This window comes from Daphnia carinata, chromosome 3 (genome assembly GCF_022539665.2).
Source record: "Daphnia carinata strain CSIRO-1 chromosome 3, CSIRO_AGI_Dcar_HiC_V3, whole genome shotgun sequence".
Classification (NCBI taxonomy): Eukaryota; Metazoa; Arthropoda; class Branchiopoda; order Diplostraca; family Daphniidae; genus Daphnia; species Daphnia carinata.
In genome coordinates this window covers 9,169,359-9,189,818 of record NC_081333.1, presented here as the reverse complement: position 1 = coordinate 9,189,818, position 20,460 = coordinate 9,169,359, and the positions used below count along the sequence as shown (strand labels likewise).

The window sequence follows — 20,460 nt, the reverse complement described above, 5'->3', positions numbered from 1 at the left end:
AAATACAGACAGCATGCGACCCAACATATCGGAACCCAATATATCGAAAAATAATACAATTCAATTTAGTTATCACACAACAAAATAACCTCATAATTGCTGGGTATTCCTAGAATACTGATAATACAAAATCAGTTTTCAGTTAGAGATGTTCAAAATCCTCAAAAATATTGCGTTTTTTGGCAGAGAAAAATTTGTAGGAACAATCGTGGAATGCAAAAGCTGGAAATGGGGAATTAGGGATGTGAAGGGTAAAAATGTTAAACCAATGAAAAATTCATTTGAATGTGAACCAGAATAACTACCTTAGAAATGGCATGGTACAAAAATATAGTCTCTTAGTAAATTCGCGCCAAGAATTTAGCCCTTGGACACATTGACGTAGTTTTGCCACATTCGCACGAAATCTTTTGTTGAAATCAAAGTAGAATTTGCTAATCTTGCCCACAGTAGCTTTGTGACTAAATAGATCTTGTGATCATCATTACAATTCGTGCCATTCATTACTTATTGAATGCGTTGATCAATTATTTTGGTATTTGGCGTAAAAGGCGCGTTTTGTTTAATAAATTTGACGAAAAATTTAAAATGAACGGAAAAATTAGTTCATTAAATAATTTAATACAGCTTAATCTAACGTATTTTTCTTTGTGATTTTTCAAACCTAAATTAATATAAAAGTGTGTTTAGGGATTCAGTAGAAAAAGTTTGTGCCCTTGCGAGGGCAGCCATTTTCTTTTCCCATTTTTCCACTCCTCCTCTTCATATTGTAGTACAAGTCTTCAATTCTTTTTCCTCTCAGTCCTTGCATACGGATACATCATGGCGCCCAAACCTAAGCCACCCGGTGAGAATAATTTCGTATATTACTTGACGTAACATGTTAATTTCAGTAACTAATTACTTTCATGTCATAGCAGTGCAATTGGTGGTTTTCATTGATTGACATTTTCAATAGTGTGATGAAATTTAGATATCATACCAATCAATAAGGACTTGGTCCCGTCAAACCACGTGTATTGTCAATTGTGCTTCAACGATAACCATTCATTGCAATTAAAATAATCGTTCAAGCGCATACTAGCAAGTAATTTAACCGCTTGATTCTAATTCAGCAAAGGAAGAGAAGAAGGCTGCCCCTGCTGCTGCTGCTGCAGGTGGAGCTAAGGCTGAGCCCAAGAAGAAGCCAGCAGACAAACCAGCAGCAGCTGCTGGACCTGCACCCAAAGCCGCAAAGACTGCGGCTGCCCCAAAGGCTGCTGCTGCTGCCCCTAAGGCTGCCGCTGCTGCACCTAAGGCTGCTGCTGCCCCCAAAGCAGGAGCGAAAGCCCCAGCTGCTGCTCCTAAAGGAGGTAGTTCCAAAACTCCTGCAGCTGCGCCGAAGATTGCAACCAAAGCTGGTGCTGCCAAGCCTGCTGCTGCTAAGCCCGCTGCCAAGGGAGCTGCTGCGAAAGGAGCTGCTGGAAAGGCTGGAGCTAAAGCTAAAGTCCCAGCTGCTGCTGGCAAAGGAGCTGCAAAGGGTAACCAGAAACCTGCTGCCAAAACAGCAGCAAAGGCACCAGCCAAAACAGGATCAAAGGCTGCTGCTAAGACGACAGCAAAGGGTGCCCCTAAAGGAGCTGCTAAGGCTGGTTTGAAGAAGGGTGTTGTTGGTGGAAAAGTTGTTAAGGCCAAGACTGCTGCCACAAAAGCTTTGTCCACTCAGAGAAAGGTGAGGGTGCCTTTACTAGTATGTTAGCTATTATTTTTGTGATGAATATTTGTGTGGGAATCTCTCTGATTGAAGGTGAAAAGACAACAATTGCACGAACTGACAGATTATGAATCTGCTTTTGATACATCATGCTGCAGTTATTTTTAATGATTCTTTCTTCGCACAGGTTATCAAGGGCCTGCATGGAACCCGAACAAGGAAGATCCGCACTTCAGTGCAATTCAGGCGTCCCAAGACTTTCCGACCTCCCCGCAACCCGAAATACCCTAGGCAATCGGCGCCCAAGAGGAGCAAGTACGTAGTTTATATGTTACTGTGACTTGTTTTATGATGAACTTTTGTGTGGGAATCTCTCAGAAAATCATGATTGACAAACCATTAAACACTAACTGACCTTTCAAATCATTTGTAGAAATGGGTGTGTATAAAACGTGAAGCTAATTGACATATCTCCGTTTAGGATGGATGCCTACAATATCATCAAGCACCCACTTACCACTGAGTCGGCCATGAAGAAGATCGAAGACAACAACACACTGGTCTTTATCGTCCATCCCCGCTGCAACAAACATCAGATCCGCTCATCTGTCAAGAAATTGTACGACATCGATGTGGCTAAAGTCAACACACTTAACCGCCCCGATGGTCAGAAGAAAGCCTACGTACGATTGGCGCCCGACTACGATGCCTTGGATGTTGCCAACAAGATCGGAATCATTTAAACGATTCGTTGGTTGTGGTGTTTTCGATGTCCGGAAAAGCGGCGTTATGTTGTATCCTTTTTCCATCGATTACACGACCCGAATTCCACGGACAGTTCATATTTTTTCCATCTACTTTATCTTGAATTTTTCTGTTTTCCTGCAGGTCGCTTTATTTGGGTTGTCAACGCCCAGAGTTCGTGGAAAATGTATGGAATACTACTTTGACAACGATGTCATGATAATAGGCAGCCAATATTAATGTTTAGAGCGATGTGAGGCAATCCGGTTTTCCACGGAAGATGGACAGCATAGAATGGTTGTTACACAGGTATTTCGTAGTACGATAGTTATCTGGAACGAATCGTATGATGACGGAGATGGTTGACTAAAAAAAAGAATATATGCTACGGCATATTCTTTGAAAAGCTCAGTCCTTCGTTAACATAGGTTTGTGACACGCTATCTCTATCTACCCTTAGAGATTGTTCAAGGTTATTATTGTTATGAAGCAATGTTATAAAATGGTCGGTTGGAAGCAATCGGACTCCATGTTGGTGTCATCGTTCGGTGTATGTGGCCATCAGGAAACGCAGTCTCGACGGGTAGTCTTACCGGTAACGTTCACCTCGAAAATTGTTATGGTCTCCCATTGTTGTGATTATTGCTAGCCCGTCTGCTATCATAAAAGATAATGTTTTGCGATGTTTTACTTCCCATTGATGTGTAGTTTTCTGTGAGGTAAAAGATCGATGAAAATTCATTTTTTTGACAAAAATTTTTGATGGCTTCGTCTTGAATCCAATGTGTAAGAATTTGGGACATTCGTTATGTGGTTAAGCACTCTTCTAGAATGGGCCCAATGCCCAACCAACTAGATGATGACTTACAGTTTGTACGATTGTGTTCAAAAATTTTTAACGAGAGCTGCATGGGTTCGTAGTCTAATCTCTACTCATCAACGTGGTTTATTATGTAGCTTATGCACTCCTGATTAGGACCGAGACGTAGAAAGAGTGCACCCGGTACAAAGAAGCTAGCGTTCCTGCTAGTAGCTCTGAAAAGAATAAAATTTAGAATCTTGTGGGAAAGAATGCGGCACGATTGTGCCACTTTTCGTTCGGTTATTTTGTCAGTTACCTGGGTAGTGACGGTAGACTTCTTTTAAGTAGCCGCAACAGTCGGTGGCTGTGTGTAATGCCCTCCTGATGGTAGTACTGGTGCTTTGTCAACAATGACCATTCTTGTTGTGGCGAGGCACACCGGTATGATTTTCCTTCGCATTAGCCGCGTAAAAAGGTTTTTTTGAAGTGGAAGAGTTTCGTTTGCTTTTTTAACACGTTTTACGTCTTTTGATTCGGCGAGACGAGTCGGCCCGCGGGTGGCTCATGTGTGATTATCTGCGGGAATAAAAGCGTTCGGCGGGCCAACAAACAATAGCCTCTTAATGGTGCAGATCCGTGTTGGTCTTTTCCTTTATGTACCGTAACGCGGTGGTGGCGTACGAAGAGAAACCTTGATTCCGAAAAGAACAATGCAAATGTCTATGCAGGGGGGAAGAGCTGTGTGCGACGGCAAAACTTGAAACCGGGGCTGCGTGAATCACTTAAAGGAAAAGACGACAGTGCATGGCAGATGTCTCTCCGAAACGGTACATTGGCTATAATGGGAGCGTCAACATGTACAAATACAGTCGATAAACATTTAATAACAAATACAAATGTATTTGACTTGTGACTGTGTAGTATAGACAGCAATCATTTCTTTGTTGTACTATTAACCATTCAGTGCTTAAGCTCTGTATTTGTATATTGTACACTTTTCATACTAAACTCAGCTTGTCTTTTTAAGTTTCGAATACATTCGCTCAGTTTGGTCCTTGAGAATCATCATTTCTTCCTGAATCTTGTCGGTGATCATCTTGCGAGTCAACACATCATCAGCATCTACATCTTTGGCATGCTGCATAACTGCTTTCAAATCGATGGGTTGGCCAAAATTGACCAACACCTGTTTGCCCCATTGAAAACGATAGGGATATTCGTTAGGTAAAACTTGATCCATTCCGCAATGCCAGAATGGAATTACTATGGGCATAACTTTAGACTCGGCAATGAGCCTGCCTACGCCCCATTTGAAACGAATGAAGCTATTATCCATGTTTACTCTTCCCTCAGGGAAGACATGAACCCACTGCCCCTCATTCAATTTTTGAATGCAATAATCCATGGCACGTTGATAAACACCACCACCTCTGACAACAGGGACACATTTCCCTCTTGCGAAAAACTGAGAGTGCATGTTGTTAGTAAAGCAGATATTATGAGCGGTGAGAGACCACCGAATTACATCAATGTTAAACACATGTCTGATAGGGAGAATACCTGCAAAAAAAAATATATAGATATTTTAAAACTATACAAGCATGTAAATTTGTTGTCATACTCCAAAGTCCAGGGTCATCAAAACATGATGTATGATTTGCTACAGTGATCACAGGAACATGGCAAGGTCTGCTGTCCAACACGTCAACTAATACATGTCTATTGACCACTCTCGTGGAGTTCATCACATCTGCATAGTGAAAAAAAAGAAATGCCAATTTTGGCCAATAAATAACATGCTCTACCCACTACAGAATATTACATGGGGTGCTGTTACTGAGTATAAATTTTCCAATAAAGCCCACAGTCGCGATGATGAAACGACTCGACAGCCGCCATAAAAATCCATCCTAAAACAGAAAAAGGGATAAAACCACTGTCGATTTTTATCTGAAATCAATCGGCATGCTATTCCATTTCTAATGGACTTTTTTGACGAATGATAACCCATTTTAACTCACCAGCGACTTCGGGAATGGCCAAGGAACTATATCTTTCATTGAAACGACTAGTTTAAAACAACATGCGAATCAAATAAAAAGACAACGGAACTCACTAATGACTGATTATAAAAATAAACAATACCAAGTCAATTTGCCCTCATTGCCATCCCGAAAAGTCCCTTCTTTTTTTCGTTGGGCGGACCCAAAAGATTGGCTTCGTCACCGAAAGATGGCACTGTTATGCCTCAGGCAACTTGAAAAAAAAGTCATTCTGTCGAGAGAATAAATATGCATAATTAATCCCTTTTGTAGGGACAATTGGCACGAAAGAATTCCAATGTTAGCCAAGCCGAAGACGGTCTCAGTTTTAGCAAAACGAGTTGTTGGTATGCCGAAGAATCAAAACCGTTAATCTCAATGGCTAGTGCCACATTGGGCTGTGAGCGCGCGCAAAGTCTTGTTGTCTCTCGTCTAAGTCCTGAACATCATCAGTTGGCGCCCAGTTGCCGTTCCATTCGGACGTGTTACGTTGAATCTCTGCATTGAAACTTTTTTTTTTTTTTTTTTTTTTTTTGGTCGAAGAGGGTACAGTTCCGGCTTGTGTTTATTTCCAGATTTTCCAGGCATCTGTCTGAAATATCAACAGTTTCTTGTGTGTGAGTTTCCGGTATAAATAGTGTCGGCAGAGACGTCTAACTTTCTGTGGATTTCTTCGACAACGTGAAGCAAACCGACCACGCGATGAACACCAGCATTTCTCCAGCATCAACAATGGTCAGTTTTGTAAATTCTTTTAAAACTCGTGTTACGTGATTTTTGACTAGTATGAGATAGCCAGGAAAGTTTCATGTTCATTTTAATAGACATTGTCTTTGAGAAAGAGAAAAAGTGATAAGACTAGATGCTGGTTCTTACTTATTCAGTGATAGAAATCATCATTTGCATACGGCCACGAGACCGCTCCTCCAAACCAGTCACCCACGTTTTTATCGTCTTGCCGCTTTTTGTGAAAAAAGGGCTAAAATCTTAAACTATTAATTTTTCAAATTAAAAATGAAAAATCGGAATAATTAGCATACGAAGCTACTGAGCATTTCCCTGTTTTGTGCACCCATCCTTCTCTCGAACTCTTGGGAAAGGGTAAGCTAAATCGACATTCGACTAAAATGAGAAACATTTCTGGAGGGAGGGTTAGTTTCGCAAAACCGCGTGGACAAAACGATAATGGGCAGTTTCAACTGCTTTGAATGTCATGCCAGGTGTGCCGCCATTTTATTTTTTGACCAAACGGGAGGAGTGGGAAGAAAACGAAGTTCATTATTACAACACAGTTTTTAAAGGTTTTCTTCTTCATGATCTTATTCTTTTCACTACCCCCTAACTGCTACGCTTTTCTTTTTTGCCTCTGGGTGTTCAGAAAAAAAAAAGTTCTATTTTCGAGACTTTTCCCAAACCCCCTCCACCGACAGGATGTCTTTTATAGTTAACGACCATCAGAGCCAGAAACCAAAGATTTTCTCTGTGCGTCTACGACGATTTTCTTTTAGTTTTCTACAACATTTTGAATTTTTTCCAAGTTAAAAATGCTAGTGATCAAGTCGTTGCATCTTGTTTGCGTAACACCTATGATTGACACACACACACGCAGGAATAATTCTTTGGAAACGTACTGCAACTAGTATTATTACAAAGTCGACTTTTCTACATGTATGGATGGCTAATGATGTTGAAATAACAAGCTGTTTGTGTGCGCTTTTTTTTTTTTTTTTTAACCAATCGAGGTTGTGTGTGTGTAATCATTGGAATGGGGGGCGGTCAGGTGTGGCCTTGGTTACAATTGGATGACTTTCTTTTCCGATGTTATCGTTTGCTTATTGGAGTCTCTCATTGGCTTATTCAAAACACCAATCAATTTCCAGTTTAAAGAAAAGGACACCCTGAAAGTGTTTAAACTCATTTTTTCCTCATCTTTTCGTTGCGCTCTGTGGGGTCACTTTGGGTGTGTGTGATTGAGACTTGTGATCGGATTAACCAAACCTTTAATTATCTTTTGCTAATGTAACGTCGATGAATCACGTAACCCCAAGGCGTTCACAAGAGCTACTGTTTGTTTCCCTTCAAGGGTTCACGAGTTGTTTGCTTTCAACCGCTAAAGGAAATTTCGGTCAAAAATTCCGTTTGATAAAAGAATGGCTGCGGAAGATTCTTTTGTGATCCAGCATGACTTATACGTCTACTAAACAAATACTCTCGAGAATTCCCTTTTTTTTTCACAAAAATAGTTAACACAAATAAAGAGAAAAAAAAACAAACTCAACCCTCCTCCCTATTTCCCCCCCCCCCCCATTTTATTATTTTGATAGGCAACATTATCTCCTTTTGTAGAAGTCCTTTTTGAATGCTTTAGAATCATAAAAAGAAGTTAAGAAAAAAAAAACGACTTGCCCAAGCTCTTTTTATAGCCCGTTATAAGGCTGGCCGGTTACAATAGCTTGGGACTTTGCGTTCTCTTCTTAACTTCGTCAACAACTCTAGTTGACGAAGAATCCGGCCACTGTGTGTCGCGCCCCGTTAAAATCCAGCCAAACTGGATTCTATTTAGTTGACAGTGCGTTAAAGTTACGGTTTTGTGAAATGATGCAACTTATACAAATGCCCCCGTGTCAAAGAGGAGGAGTAAGGCTGGATTTAGTTGGTTTGAAAAAAAAAGAATGCAAAGGGCCTTCTTTGCATATAAATATTCAACGGTTCCATTTTATTTTGAATTCAAGTTCATCTCTTATTCGAATCTTTAGATCCCTTAAAGTAAAGTTCATCAGTTCATCTTTCTAAAATCAAGTTTGTCAACCGGTTACCTATTCGTTTGTTTATTCTAATTATTACTGAAAACTTGAATTTTTAAAAAGAAACGGGAACACAAAAACAATGGCGTAGTACACAATTCATCATTGCCAACGAATCTTTCTTTCACGAACAAAAAGAAAAGATTAAATTGATTAGACCACCTGGACACATCGACAATGATTGACAAACTTGATTGCAATTCCAAACATCAGCAGATCTGTCTGATTCAATCCTGAATTGTTTCTTTTTTTCTCGTTTTCATTAGCATGGAAACATTCTGTGAAAACCAGATCTCGATTTAAGGTGATTGTTCATTAAGCAAAAATAAAAACGTGAACTTGTTAGTTTTGTACGATTGATGGAATCGAGTTGTATTTGGACATTTTCTGAACAACTGATGATTTTTTCCTTGTTTTACTTTTATGTCTTGCGTCCGTTAGGGTCGTCAATCGACCTCAACGGGGTCATGGGAGTTTAAAATCAACAAGGTTATCTACTACACTTGTCCAGAACATTTAATTCCAAAATCTGTTGAACATCGTGTTTAAAATTTGCAGTGGACCGCCCACAAAAAAACAGTTGTGCGATTTTATCAGCTTTGACACTCTCAATTGAATTTACTATCGACTGGCGCAAGTAATATTATCCAGACCGCATGCTATTCGCAGTATGGAAATATTTTTTTATCTTTCAAAGAAATACTTTCACGCGCCATATGCTTTTTCTACGTCCCGCTCAGCTTTCGCATCATCATGTTTTTTGTTTTTTTTTAAAAGACATGGGGGCGGTACTTGTGTAACTCACGGTACCCGACAATGACGTCATCACGTGTCGATATATTGTAATATCTTCTTTTCTTATTCTTTGTTGTTTGCACGCTCGACGCTGAGAGAAGAAAGGAAAATGTCTAAGAAATCTACTACTACCGTTGCTTGAATTATTCAATAGCCTCTCGAATGGAATTAGTCGGCGGAGCATTGGCTTTTTGTTGGTTAGTGATGAACGAGCCGTCATGTACCCAAGTCCGAAGCGTTGAGCCAGCGTTTTTTCATCCCCTCTATTCTATTTCTTTCTCCCCCTTTTTTTTAAAATAAATCTGCAACACGAAAAAAAAAAAATGAAACGGATTGAAACTTGTTGCTGGCAAGGTCGTCTTTAAGGTTTCGAACAACTAGCACCTGTCGGCAGGGTGGCACACCTTTTTTAACTTGTCCACAGAAACTCGTTCGCCAACGTACCTAAAGTAGAAGAAGATAAAAAATAAAAAAAAGATGACGTGGAATCGAGAGACGACAGATGGGCGATAGAGCGGGACTAAACAATTTAATGGGTGTCTGCCCACAGAGAACTTTTTTTTTTCGACAGAGGGAAGAAGAAGAAAATCTACCTGATGATGAGCTCAACAAGTGGGTTCTACGGCTTGTAAAGCGTACCGTAAGAGACGTTTGAAAATAATGCTGGAGGGGGCGCGAGGGCTACTGTAAACATTCCTTGTAGTGTACCTTTGAGTATATGCTTGACGTGATCACGAAGTTGTTGCATTGACGATGAAGTTTGTTCGCTTTTCAAAATCCTATCAGAAATGGTCGATTTATTTTCGTTTATGATGAATTTTTGTGCTGATTTTTGCGGCATCATCTGTTCGTCTTTTTAAAGTTTTTCTCTTTTGAAAATTGCTTGAAGCTACTCACTTTGAATGACAGATGTTTTTGTTGTTTCTCTTCCTCTTACAAAGATTAAAAAGGAAAAAAAATAGTTGCATGAAAATACGTCATTTTTTTCAGGAAAAATCAAGAGAGCATTTTTTTTTTCCTGTTTCGGTTCGGTTGACCTAACCGAAAAAAAAAAAAAAAATATTCGGATTCCGTACAAGTCTATAAACATGTCTTCTTTCTTTTTTTTTTTTTTTTTTTTTTTGAAGAGGTCAACATCTAAACAACATATTATATAGTCTTAACACACAAGTTTTCTTTGTGTGTCTGTGTTTGTTTTTCCCGGAGAATTAACTGGCTTGATCATCACCGGTCGTCAATTTGCATAACAGGCTCTCTTTTGGTATGACCTTTCGAGAGTCGCAAGCGACTTTGTTTATTTTTATTTATTTTTTTGTTTTATATTCCTTTATTTTTTTTCCTTGTTCCATCTTGAACCTCAATCTGTATTTGGACTTCAATAAGACGCTTATCGAATAGAAAAATTATCACCGACTCTTCTAGTTTTCCAGTCAGGAAAAAGAAGAAGAATCGATAATGGGTCGCCAGCAAAAGAGAGGGGAAAAAAAAAAAAACGGGGGGCACCTTAAATGGAGAAAACGTGTCCTTCCGCCTTTCTCTTGTTCTTTTTTTCGAGTGCTTTTAAATCAAGTAGTTTTTTTTTTTTTCAATAGGCCAAAAGTTCTCTCGGTACGATCACAAACACCGAAACAGAGGCGCGTGATAACATCGTGAACTTGTAGTACGTTCGATTTTTCTTGTGTGTGTTCGCCTCTTTTTCTTTATGAAATCTCGGCTTACTTTTTGTCCGTGAGATTTTTTTTTTTTTTTTACTGAATTATTCAAGGGCGGCCGTTATGATTTTTTATTTGAGGGGTTACCTGAATTGATTTATTTATTATTTTATCGGGACGAGATCGCTTAATGTATTCAATTGTTTTTTTTTGTTTCAATAGTGAGACTGGCTCATTATTTTCTCCGACTTACGACGAGTGCCTAGTTTTCGTTCATTAACTTAAGCCAATAATTCAAGAGAGAAAAAACTTTGTGTATGATGATGAATGAACCGGAACGAAAGCGCGTGCTGTGTGGCAAACCTAAGGGTATTTAAAGGCTCCGTGTGAATAATTCAATCATTTGCCGAAAAAAAAAAGAATATTTTTTTTTTCTTAGACCACCTCTAGGCTTTTGTAACACGCCGCCTTATTTATTCCATTTCACCTGGGGCGTCGTTGTGTTTCCCCCCTCTTTTTCTCGTTATTTTTCAAATGATCATGTGAAGGACACTACGACCGTCCTATCACGTTCTAATTTTTCCTCTCCTCTATTGGTATCGTGTAGTCAAAGTTGACACACGACCATTGGGTCATAATTTTTTTTTTTTTTTTGAATAAAAATCAATCCATGGCCACTGGACCGGATTCGATAATGAGCCTTGGGTCGGGATGAACTTGTCAAGAAAAGAGTTTGCGGGATTTTTTTTTTTTGTTTTTGTTTTTTTTTGTTTTCGGAAAAGAGTTTCGTGTCTAGCCAAGAAGAGAGCGGTAATGAGGTAGTCTAACGACTAGTTAATCACCGCAAACACAGGTAAAATAGGTATAGGTACCCACATGGATTTCGAAGGGGGACACACGAAAAGTGCTCGGTATCATTTTTCAAATTAAAATGGAATGAAAGAATGGGAGAGAGAGACACCTGGCGACGGCGCTTTTTTTGTTTATCTAAGAGAAAGTCCTTTTGTTTTGTTTAAACGTTTTTTGTTTTGTTTTTTATTTTAAGGCCGATTAAAATCGGACAGGGAATGTTGTTTTTCTCGATCTCTCTTTGATCTTTTCTCTCTGTTTAGTCGTCCTTTAGGTTTTTTTTTTTTTTTTTTTTTTTTTTTTTTTTACTTTAGTGTTATTGCTACGCAAGGATGACAGTTCCAGGAGGACGTAGTAGTGCGTAAAGTGGGGGGGGGGAGACCTTTTTTTTTTTTCGTCTCTTTATGTAATCTCGGGATTTATTCTCGAGGGCGAATTCAGCCTCGGGGTTATATAGTTGTGCGTTCAAGCGAGGACGAAGTCAGTTGCCCCCGGAGCGTTTATTTATTTATTTTTTTCCTTCTACTTTTTTCTTTGATGGTTGGCAATTTTGGAGCTATGTTTTTTTTGCCAATAGATGGCGTTTAATGAGGTTCCATCCGGCGAGGTTCACCGGGGTCAATCCCGACCGCACCTGAGATGGGGCCGTGGGAGGTTTCTTATTTTTTTCGGAACCGATTGGTAAAAGGGAGGAGTTCTTCTTTTAAGAAAATTATCGTTCCTTCTCTGAAATGACTGGATCCAACGATTTTTGTTTTGGGGTTGGCATAGGTCTTTTCGTTTTTTTTTTTGTGTTTTTTTTTTTAATTTTTATTCGACAATTTTTTTTTAATCATCCAAGACCATTTTTGTTGCGCCGGACTCTTTTTTTTTGTTGTTGTTTTGCCCAAATGGCATTAAAATCTAAAGGAAAGAAACGTTTGCAATCATTATCCAAAGGAGGAAATCGCCTCTTATTTTTGCTAGACTTGAAATTAAGAATCCAACATGGGATTGTTAATCTCTTCTCTCCCCCTCCTTTTATATTCTAATCATTTTAGAATACCTGCAAACGGGTTTTTCTTTTTGTATTTTTTTCGGTTGTACGGCGGTATAAGGGGGGCGCCCAGACACGATTCTTGAACTTGATTGATTCGTGCATCGGGAATAAAATCAAAAAAAAAAAAAAAAAAAAAAAAAAAAAAGATAGAAAAATCAATAAACTAAAATGTCCTTATTGGGAGCAACCAAGGCCATGACTGGAGGGTTGTTGACAATTCTTGAAATAATCTCTTTAGTATTCGTCAGTCGTTATCCAAGTAACAGAAAAGAGACGGGAGAACGAAGTGGAGATGGGAACAGCCAGATTATTCATCGTATTAGGACGGTGACTAACTAACGTTATACCGTTGGCTACCTTTTAGGATGTATAGGGTCCGGTTTGTGTAATGAGACTTGTCATCTCCACACGGAGAAGAAGAAGAAAAAAAAGGAACGTCTTCTTCAATTTTTATTTGTGTGTGTGTGTGTGTGTGTGTGTTTCTCAATTTCTTTATTTCGTGACACAACAGGCAATATGTCAACGTCTTACGAAATACGGATTTTTTTTTTTTTTCAATTTTAAAGAAAAAAGAGGAGGGGAACTTGAATCTATAGAACAACAATAAGAATAAGGAGTACCTCTTTATGGTCGTGAAAAGGTTTTTTTTTTTTTGTAAGTCCGTACGAACCCGCCCTCTTCGGCCATTAATGTAAGATGACATCCATTTTGATGGATTGATGGAAACGGTTAGCAAAATTCGCCAAGCCTTTGAAAAATAAATGACAACAAAGAGCATCTTACGTTTTCCCTTTTTTTTTTTTTTTTTGGTGCTGCTCTAATCTTTTGAAAAGGAAAAAAAAAAGTTCCGAGAAACGAAAGATATCCCGAAAAAAGAACAAAAGATAAGGGAGAGAATAAAAAATGTTAAATTTTTGGTATGTCCCAAATCTTTTAAAAGAAAAAGAGATAAAAATAACATTTTTTTTTTTTCGAAATCATTCCACGGATTGCGTAAAATAGCCTTTACCTTTCTTGATATATACATATATATACGTGTGTGTATATATGTGTAGCATGGACTGATAAAAAAAAAAAAAAAAAAAAAGAAGAAGTCCGGAGGGTTGAAATAGCATAGCGCTATTTATTTATTTATTTTTTATTCCTTTCATTTAGATGACGAGAATATACGTACCCTGTAGTATTATGTTTTTTTTTTTTTTTTAAAGAATACAGCTAGAGATGCGTATAATGCCAGCATGAGAGAGAGAGAGAGAGAGAGAGAGAGAGAGAGAGAAGAAAAAAAAAAACGATCGTAAAGTAGTAAAATAATTCGTGACGGTGCAATTAATGTCGCCGCCGCCGCTGTCTGTGGAAAAGCATTTTCCTTCTTCTTTAGTTAAAAGATTCTTTTCCCTTTCTCTCTTGTTTTCTTCACAATTTTTTTTTTTTTTGGGGGGGGGGGGGATTTTTTTAATTTTTAAATCGCACACGAGTTAAAAATGGCCGCCGGTCACGTGACTCGGCTGGAATAGAATTTATTTTTATACATATATTTTTTTTCGTGTGTACATCGAAGAACAACAACAACAACAACGAGCTTGTTTCTTTTGTTGTTTCACTCATTTCTCTTTTTGTTGTTTTGAACTCCCCGATTTGACCCCACGTAACCTCCCAAACAACTCGCCTTTTGCCACCTCTTGTTCCAGATTGGAGAAGAGGTCATCCCGGTTATAATCGTGTCTTGGTCATTTGTCAAAAAATTATTATTTTTTTCAAAAAAAAAAAGAAAACAACACCCAAACAGAAAAAAACAGAACTTTTTGCCAACGACTGTTTTCTCTTTATTATTTTTTATTTGAAATGTTCTGATTTTTTTTTTTTTTTAATAGCATGACGCGCTTAAATTTTTATTTATTTATTATTATTTTTTTTGCATCTAATCAGAGATTGAATCCAGAATAGACGGTGTGTTGGGTGTGTGTGCGCATTAGAAAAAGAAACTGTTCCAAATTTGGGTAAAAAGTCGTAATCGTAAAAAAGCGGGTTAATGGACAATTTATTTATTTATTTATTTTTTTTTTTTTTTTTAGTATGAAAACATTATTGCAATCGTAGCAAAAATAAGGCAGAGAGACAGGCTAATTGAATGGTGAAGAAAATCTTTTTTTTTTTTTTTCTTCAAGGGATTGGCCTAATTCATTTTTTTTTTTTTTTTTTTGATTAAATCCTTCCCCACCATTTTTCTTTGATTGCTATCTTTGGCAGTGGAGATCATAAAAATTACGCGTGAAGTGAATAAAAAAAAAAATGGCTAGTCCCGAACGCTGATTCCTATTGTTTCGTATCGCACAGCCTTCGACGGTGTGCTTTTTTTTTTTTTTGTATTTTTAAAAAGATGTTTAACTTCTATTTTGGCTGCGTTTGCACAGACTATTTCTAGCCGTGCGTCTCTTGTTATTTTCGGCCGAACAACAGCTTTCTAAATATCCTTTCACACAATCATCGCATTTGGAGACGTCACTGATTCGTACACTCTGTGGGGCTGCCCTCTTTTGATTGGATGCCAAATGCAATTAACATTCATTTCCTTCCCCGATGCGTTATTTGGATTGTTAACGCTGAAGGACCATAAGAAAGGAAGTTTCTTTCTCTATCTCTCACGAGTTTCGTTATTTTAAAGGGAAGGCACATGTATGCATAGTAGTACATTGTAATAGAGCTTGTGTGTGTGTGTGTGTGTATGCAACAGGGATTTATTAGATACTAGTTGACAAGCCCAGCCGCAGTTTTTACAGTTTGGTCGTGTTAGGGCATGACCCTTTTTTTTTTTTTCTTCTTTCTTTTCTTTTACCTTTACGAGATGGAATCAAACGGAGCTCTTTATACTCCCTGGCTTTTTCCATTGTCTTCGTGTATTTGTGTGAAAACGAGTTCGGGCACTCTTCCAATAGTACACACTCACACACGTATGTATATATATATATATATATATACATAGGCGAGGCGAGCGCACACACCAACAACAGACATAGTTTTCTTTAATCTAAACAGAACTTATTGTCTATCTGACATTCACCGTCTGCCAAATTGCGACATTATCATCATCCTTTTTCGTCTTGTGCCATGTCTAGTTTTCCTTTTTATTTTTAACTTATCTTTTGTTTTTTGTTTGGTTTTTTGTTTTTGTTTTGGGGTCGACATCATGGACATTTCTTTTTTTTTTTTTTTTCCTGAGACATTGTCTCTTTTTTTTTCTCATGAACGTTTCAAACATAGGGTACAATTTTTAAAAAAAAGTGCCATCTAGCGGCGAGTTGAGCTTTTTTTGCGACGGCTCGCTGTTTTGCTTTTTCCTTTATTTTATTATTTCTTATTTGTTCCGGCCGCTTGACCACAGACACGTATCCGTTGTCGTGAGGGGCACTTTCCTTTCCTGTCTGACTTGCCTAATAAGTGGATCAAGAACGCTCGAACCGAAAAAGAAAACGACTCTCACGCTTGGCTTGTTGTGTTTTGTTTGAGGGACACGACATATTCACACGCTTTTTTTTTATTTTTATTGTTAACGAAAAATAACATGGACAGACCAGTCGTTTTGTATCTGATGGGAATTTTTTTTTCTTTCTTAAAGAAACCGAGTGGTTTACACGGTCAATCGACGACGATATTGTCCCGATATGTTTTTCCTTTTTTTTTTCGCGCCGTCTTCATTTTTATTTTTTTTTTCTCTCGTCATCATCATGGGGGCGCAACCGGATAATCATCACGGTGCATTAATGTGCCAACACGTTTCACAAAAATATTTCTTTTTTTTTTCTTTCTTGTTGTAAGAAAATCTCCTTTTTTTATTTTAACGATTTTGCGCTGGCAAATAATTTCTCAGCAGCGCTCGGGGCTCCATAAATCACGCGTGAAATCGTTGCGGGAAATTAAGGAACGAAATGAGTTATGTCGCGTATTACTCGTAGTGATGTATATAGGAAAAAAAAAAAGAAAGAAAAGAAAAAATGTTGTGTGTATGTAATATGAATTGGTAATGAAGTTTCTCTCTTTTCATATCCACGCAGATGGCAGCGGAGGCAGCCCATGTACCGCCGGACGACCCGCTTCGTCGCTGCGTCAAGTGCGGCGGCGACCGTTGTCCAGGCTACGCACCCCACTTCTGGCGGTAAGTTTTGAAAACGAAAATCTATTCTTTTATCGCGTCTTTAAAAAAGAATGTGGGGTGTGGATTTTTCTTTCGTGCCTCCAACACGCGTCCAGTCTTTTGCAATAGAGGACTCGGATAAAAAAAAAAAAAAAAAAGAAAAAGGCTTAAACATCATAAATCTGTCGGGGCTGATGGGTGGGATCGATGGCGCCAGATAACACGAGCGCAAGGAAAAAAAAAAGAAAAAAAAAAAGGCTAGAAAATGAGAAGAGCTTTTTAGGATTTTGTAGATGCTGAAAGCTGCGTTTCTGGCACGTCCCTCTTTCTCCCCCCTTCTCTTTCGATCCCGCATTTATCCCTCTAGTCAAATGGTTTGCCGTTTTCACTCAAGTCACCCACCACCAAACCGTCGCAATCATAAATATCTCTTTTTTTTTTTTTTTTTTTTTTTTACTCGCCCATCTATAATCACGTTAAGAGGATTCCCCCTTTCCCATTTAAATGTGACGCATCACGCGCACTATACGCAACTAGAAAGGCCAGGGTGTAGGGGGTGTGTGTGTTGCGTCTAGCGCGCGAGCCAGGCCTCTTTTTTTTTTTTTCCCTTCCAATCCGGCGGTATTGTCGCCAGACACGCAGATCTCTCTTCCATTTTTTGTTGTTTTTATATTTCCGTTCTTTCATGGCCTTAAAAAAAAAAAAAAAAAAGGGTGGGGGGAACTGGCCGGCTGGTCGAGACTGTTGTGTATACTATAAATTTAACTAAGCAACAATGGCGACCCATCCCTCCGAGGAGGACCTACACCGCAAAAAAAAAAGAGGAGCTAATCTGCTATTGTACAAAAGAATTCGTTTAATTTGACTTCTTGTTTTTTTTTTTTTCCATATAAATCCATATCTGGTGAATCAAATATGGGAGAAAAAGAAAAAAAAAATATATTTCACTTGTTGTATGATCCGTCTTTTGCTTACAAGAAAAGCCACCGAGTTGGAAAGCCATTCTTGCGTTTGCCCTTCTATTTGACTCGACATTTTGTATTTATTTTATTTTACTATTTTTTGTGCCTGCGCGTCCGGATGATGGATCGTCTATTCTTGCACGGCTTCCTAGTAGCGATCTCTTATCAAGTGACGGATGAAAAATGTTACAGCCTGTAAATAGAAAAGCGTCTTCTATTTGAAGTTGAATTATTTTTTTTTTTTTCTCCTTTGAAAATGATAATGAAAATATTTTTTTATCTTTCCTTCTCTCTTTCTCTCTTGATATTCTCGTTTTTCGAGCCAAAAAATAAATGGCGACATGATTTGTTTGGATATGGGCGGTGCCCCCTAACCGTTCGTAATGCCATCATTATTGCTCACCAAGGAGGTTTGGCGTTGCGTTAAAGCGTGTCGAACAAGAAATGATTGCCCTTTCGCTCCTCTCTTTTAATTTTTTTTTTTTTTTTTTTCGTTTCTCAGCTGGAAAACGGTAGATCCCCTATATGCGATTGTTTGAGAGAAAAAGAAAAAAAAAAAAAAAGTCTGAAACGATCAGCTGCGGTTTATTTACTAGCGGTTTATGACGACAGTGGTGCCTTACACACAGTGCGGTGATTATTATATATAGACTTGCTGAAGGGGGGGTCCTCTCTTTTTTTTTTTTTTCTCTTCTCGTCAGACGAAAGAAAAGTCGTTATTCTCCAACGGAATCGAGACAGAGATAACGAGGTTAATTGTCCGTAGGAATGTTGAGTGGCGTTTGTTTTTTTGTTTTTTTTTTACGTCCATCGTCGTGGAAAAAAAGAAACTAATGGACGACACATTCCCAAACTTGATCGGGAAAAAGGTCTCCCTTTTTCTTTCTTTTTTCTTATATATTTAAGGCAAAGGGAGATAGAGAGAGAGAGAGAGACGGTGCATGGAGTTTTGTGACAGATGGGACTTTTTGAACTTGTTTCTTGCTTCCATCTGGAACACATTTAGTTGCGTGGGTGTGCGCGCTACGATAGACGAAGCGGATCTCCTATGGAATGTCTACACATTTTCTTTGTAGCCATCAAAACATACGCGTTTTGCTCTCGACTAGGGGAGGATCTGCGTACATGTTGAAACTGATTTTTGTTTTGTTTTGTTTTGTTTGTGTGTGTGTGTGTGTGTGTGTGTGTGTGTATACCTAACACGTACAAAACTGGTTAGCCCTTAAATAAGTATTATTTATACACATACGCGCTCTTTCAGGGCATCTTGCATTCAGGGTTTTTGCCTTGCACGCGCACAGACGTTTTTTGTTTTTTTTTGTTTTTTTTTGTTTTTTTTTGAATTTTGCGCCGGGTGGGGCGGATGGGGTGAATTCAAGAAATAGAATGAGGAAGGGAATGGGGGGTTGGGTGACGGCGCTATTTGTCAACGTTAAAGAAAAGTTTGTGTTTCTTTTTGATTTTTGCTGTTGCCTTAATCTACCAGTCTTCTTTCTTCACGTCATGCGAGATTGATGTAAACACGACACTCGGCAGCTGCTGATTAAGAATTAATGACAGTTGAAAATACGGGAAAAGGAAAGAGAAAGATAACGCTGCATGTGTACATATTAAAAAAGTCGGAGAGACCAAACGAACAGAAAAACTTTGTCTTTTTTTCTTTTTTTTTCTTTTTCGAGACGACTATTTTTCTTTTGCGCTCGCTATTGACGCTTGAAAAAAAAAAAAAAAAAAAAAAAAGAAGAACCGACGGAAGACATAAAATAAAAACAGGGTCCCAACTTTAGCCGGTTTGTTTTGCTCATTTGATATTCTGGGAAGATGTTGAAAGCTACCGCTCGCCCCCCCCTCTTTTTTTTTTTTATTTCGTTTCTTCTTGTTTTTTTTTTTTAAGTTTTCTCTATATTTATACTTGGTGTGTGTTTTGTCTCTTGTTAGTCTATCGGTGATGTTTTTGTTATTCCTTCCTTCACGCCAAACGTCGAGAGAATCAACAGCAGCCTAATTTCGTGAAAGACGATTTCATTGTCGTCAAGACCACTGGAGGGGGGAGGGAACGGGACAGTTGATCGTCTGTTGTTGTATATTATTAGGTCTTCCCACGCTCGTGTGAACACCTCAAAGTCCGCATGAAAAAAAAAAAAACAACACAAAATGAGAGAGAACGAAGGCCTTGTTTTTGATCTGATTTTTATTCTTGCTGTCCTTTTTTTTTTTTTCTTCTTCTTCTTTCGTACAATAAATAATGGGACAACCGACTGTGGTGTTAGGAAAGAAACGTGAATTTTGACCGTTTTCTAGATATCGTTATTCCCGCACGACGTGGCGGGAAAATGTTCTTTTTCTAGTGGCTCTCGAATCCCAACTCTCCCCCCGTTATAAAGACAATTTCTTGTCTTGTATATCCATCTTTTGATTTTGATTTTTTTTTTTTTTTTTTTTTACGGATGAATTCCTTCGATATTACAATCTCAAATGAAAAAAAAAAAAAAGTAATTTTTTTTTTTTTTCTTCTTGATCTCACGATGGTTTTTGTGTCTACCCCTTCCGGGTGGCTGAGAGGGGCATCTTGTAGTCATGTCGCTCATCGATCAAACCACAAGGTTTTTTTTTTTAGTTGTAAGGGAGCCGATCCGCCCCGCTCGAGTCGATCGTCTTGTCATCGGCGCAGGAATTACAAGAGGTATATATATATATATATATGTATAAATATATATATATATATATATATATATATATATACATACATACGCACTACTATCTCGTTAAGAGCAAGAAGAACCCGTTGAAGGTTGTTTTCGGTCGGCTTCCAACTTGATCGTCATCCAACAACATTTCGGTGATACACACGTTCCAATGTCGTACTCGTAGACCAGACGATTCCCTTTTCTTTTGGTCATCCATCATTTGACAGCCACAAAAAGCCACTGAGTTTCTGGTTGGTCCGTT

General features: G+C 38.4%; 3 protein-coding genes across 4 annotated transcripts in view; 2 read left to right on the top strand and 1 right to left on the bottom strand.

Moving 5' to 3' along the window:
* Positions 1-1,099: 1,099 nt before the first annotated feature.
* On the top strand, positions 1,100-2,528 carry LOC130685544 (transcriptional regulatory protein AlgP-like; the record flags this gene model as incomplete). The annotated part of the gene is made up of 3 exons (XM_057508856.2): positions 1,100-1,711; positions 1,881-2,008; positions 2,175-2,528. Coding segments are annotated over 3 exons (1,002 nt in total), but the record flags the coding sequence as incomplete, so codon positions are not given.
* A 1,590-nt stretch (positions 2,529-4,118) lies between these two features.
* LOC130685550 (tafazzin-like) lies at positions 4,119-5,426 on the bottom strand. 2 transcript variants are annotated; one of them, XM_057508862.2, is made up of 4 exons: positions 5,261-5,426; positions 5,062-5,149; positions 4,861-4,989; positions 4,119-4,799 (listed from the first exon to the last, which is right to left on the bottom strand). In XM_057508862.2, the coding sequence occupies exons 1-4, from the start codon at positions 5,297-5,299 to the stop codon at positions 4,249-4,251; spliced, it is 807 nt and encodes a 268-aa protein (XP_057364845.1). In that variant the 5' UTR covers positions 5,300-5,426; the 3' UTR covers positions 4,119-4,248. The 2 variants fall into 2 exon arrangements, with proteins under 2 accessions (XP_057364845.1, XP_057364846.1); XM_057508863.2 differs by having other exon boundaries at positions 5,077-5,149.
* A 302-nt stretch (positions 5,427-5,728) lies between these two features.
* The window catches only part of LOC130685510 (protein prickle-like), a 47,819-nt gene continuing 33,087 nt past the window's right edge, over positions 5,729-20,460 (top strand). The window contains exons 1-2 of the mRNA XM_059494734.1: positions 5,729-6,016; positions 16,470-16,570. Coding sequence (XP_059350717.1) covers positions 5,984-6,016; positions 16,470-16,570 — 134 coding nt within the window. The 5' untranslated portion in view covers positions 5,729-5,983. The remainder of the gene's footprint in view (positions 6,017-16,469; positions 16,571-20,460) is intronic.

Excerpts from the sequence above, each read along its gene's own strand:
- LOC130685550 (XM_057508862.2), bottom strand. The coding sequence starts at position 5,299 with ATGAAAGATATAGTTCCTTGGCCATTCCCGAAGTCGCTG. Across the intron at positions 5,150-5,260 it reads GGCCATTCCCGAAGTCGCTG|GATGGATTTTTATGGCGGCT; the intron begins GTGAGTTAAAAT and ends TTTCTGTTTTAG. Across the intron at positions 4,990-5,061 it reads ACTCAGTAACAGCACCCCAT|ATGTGATGAACTCCACGAGA; the intron begins GTAATATTCTGT and ends TTCACTATGCAG.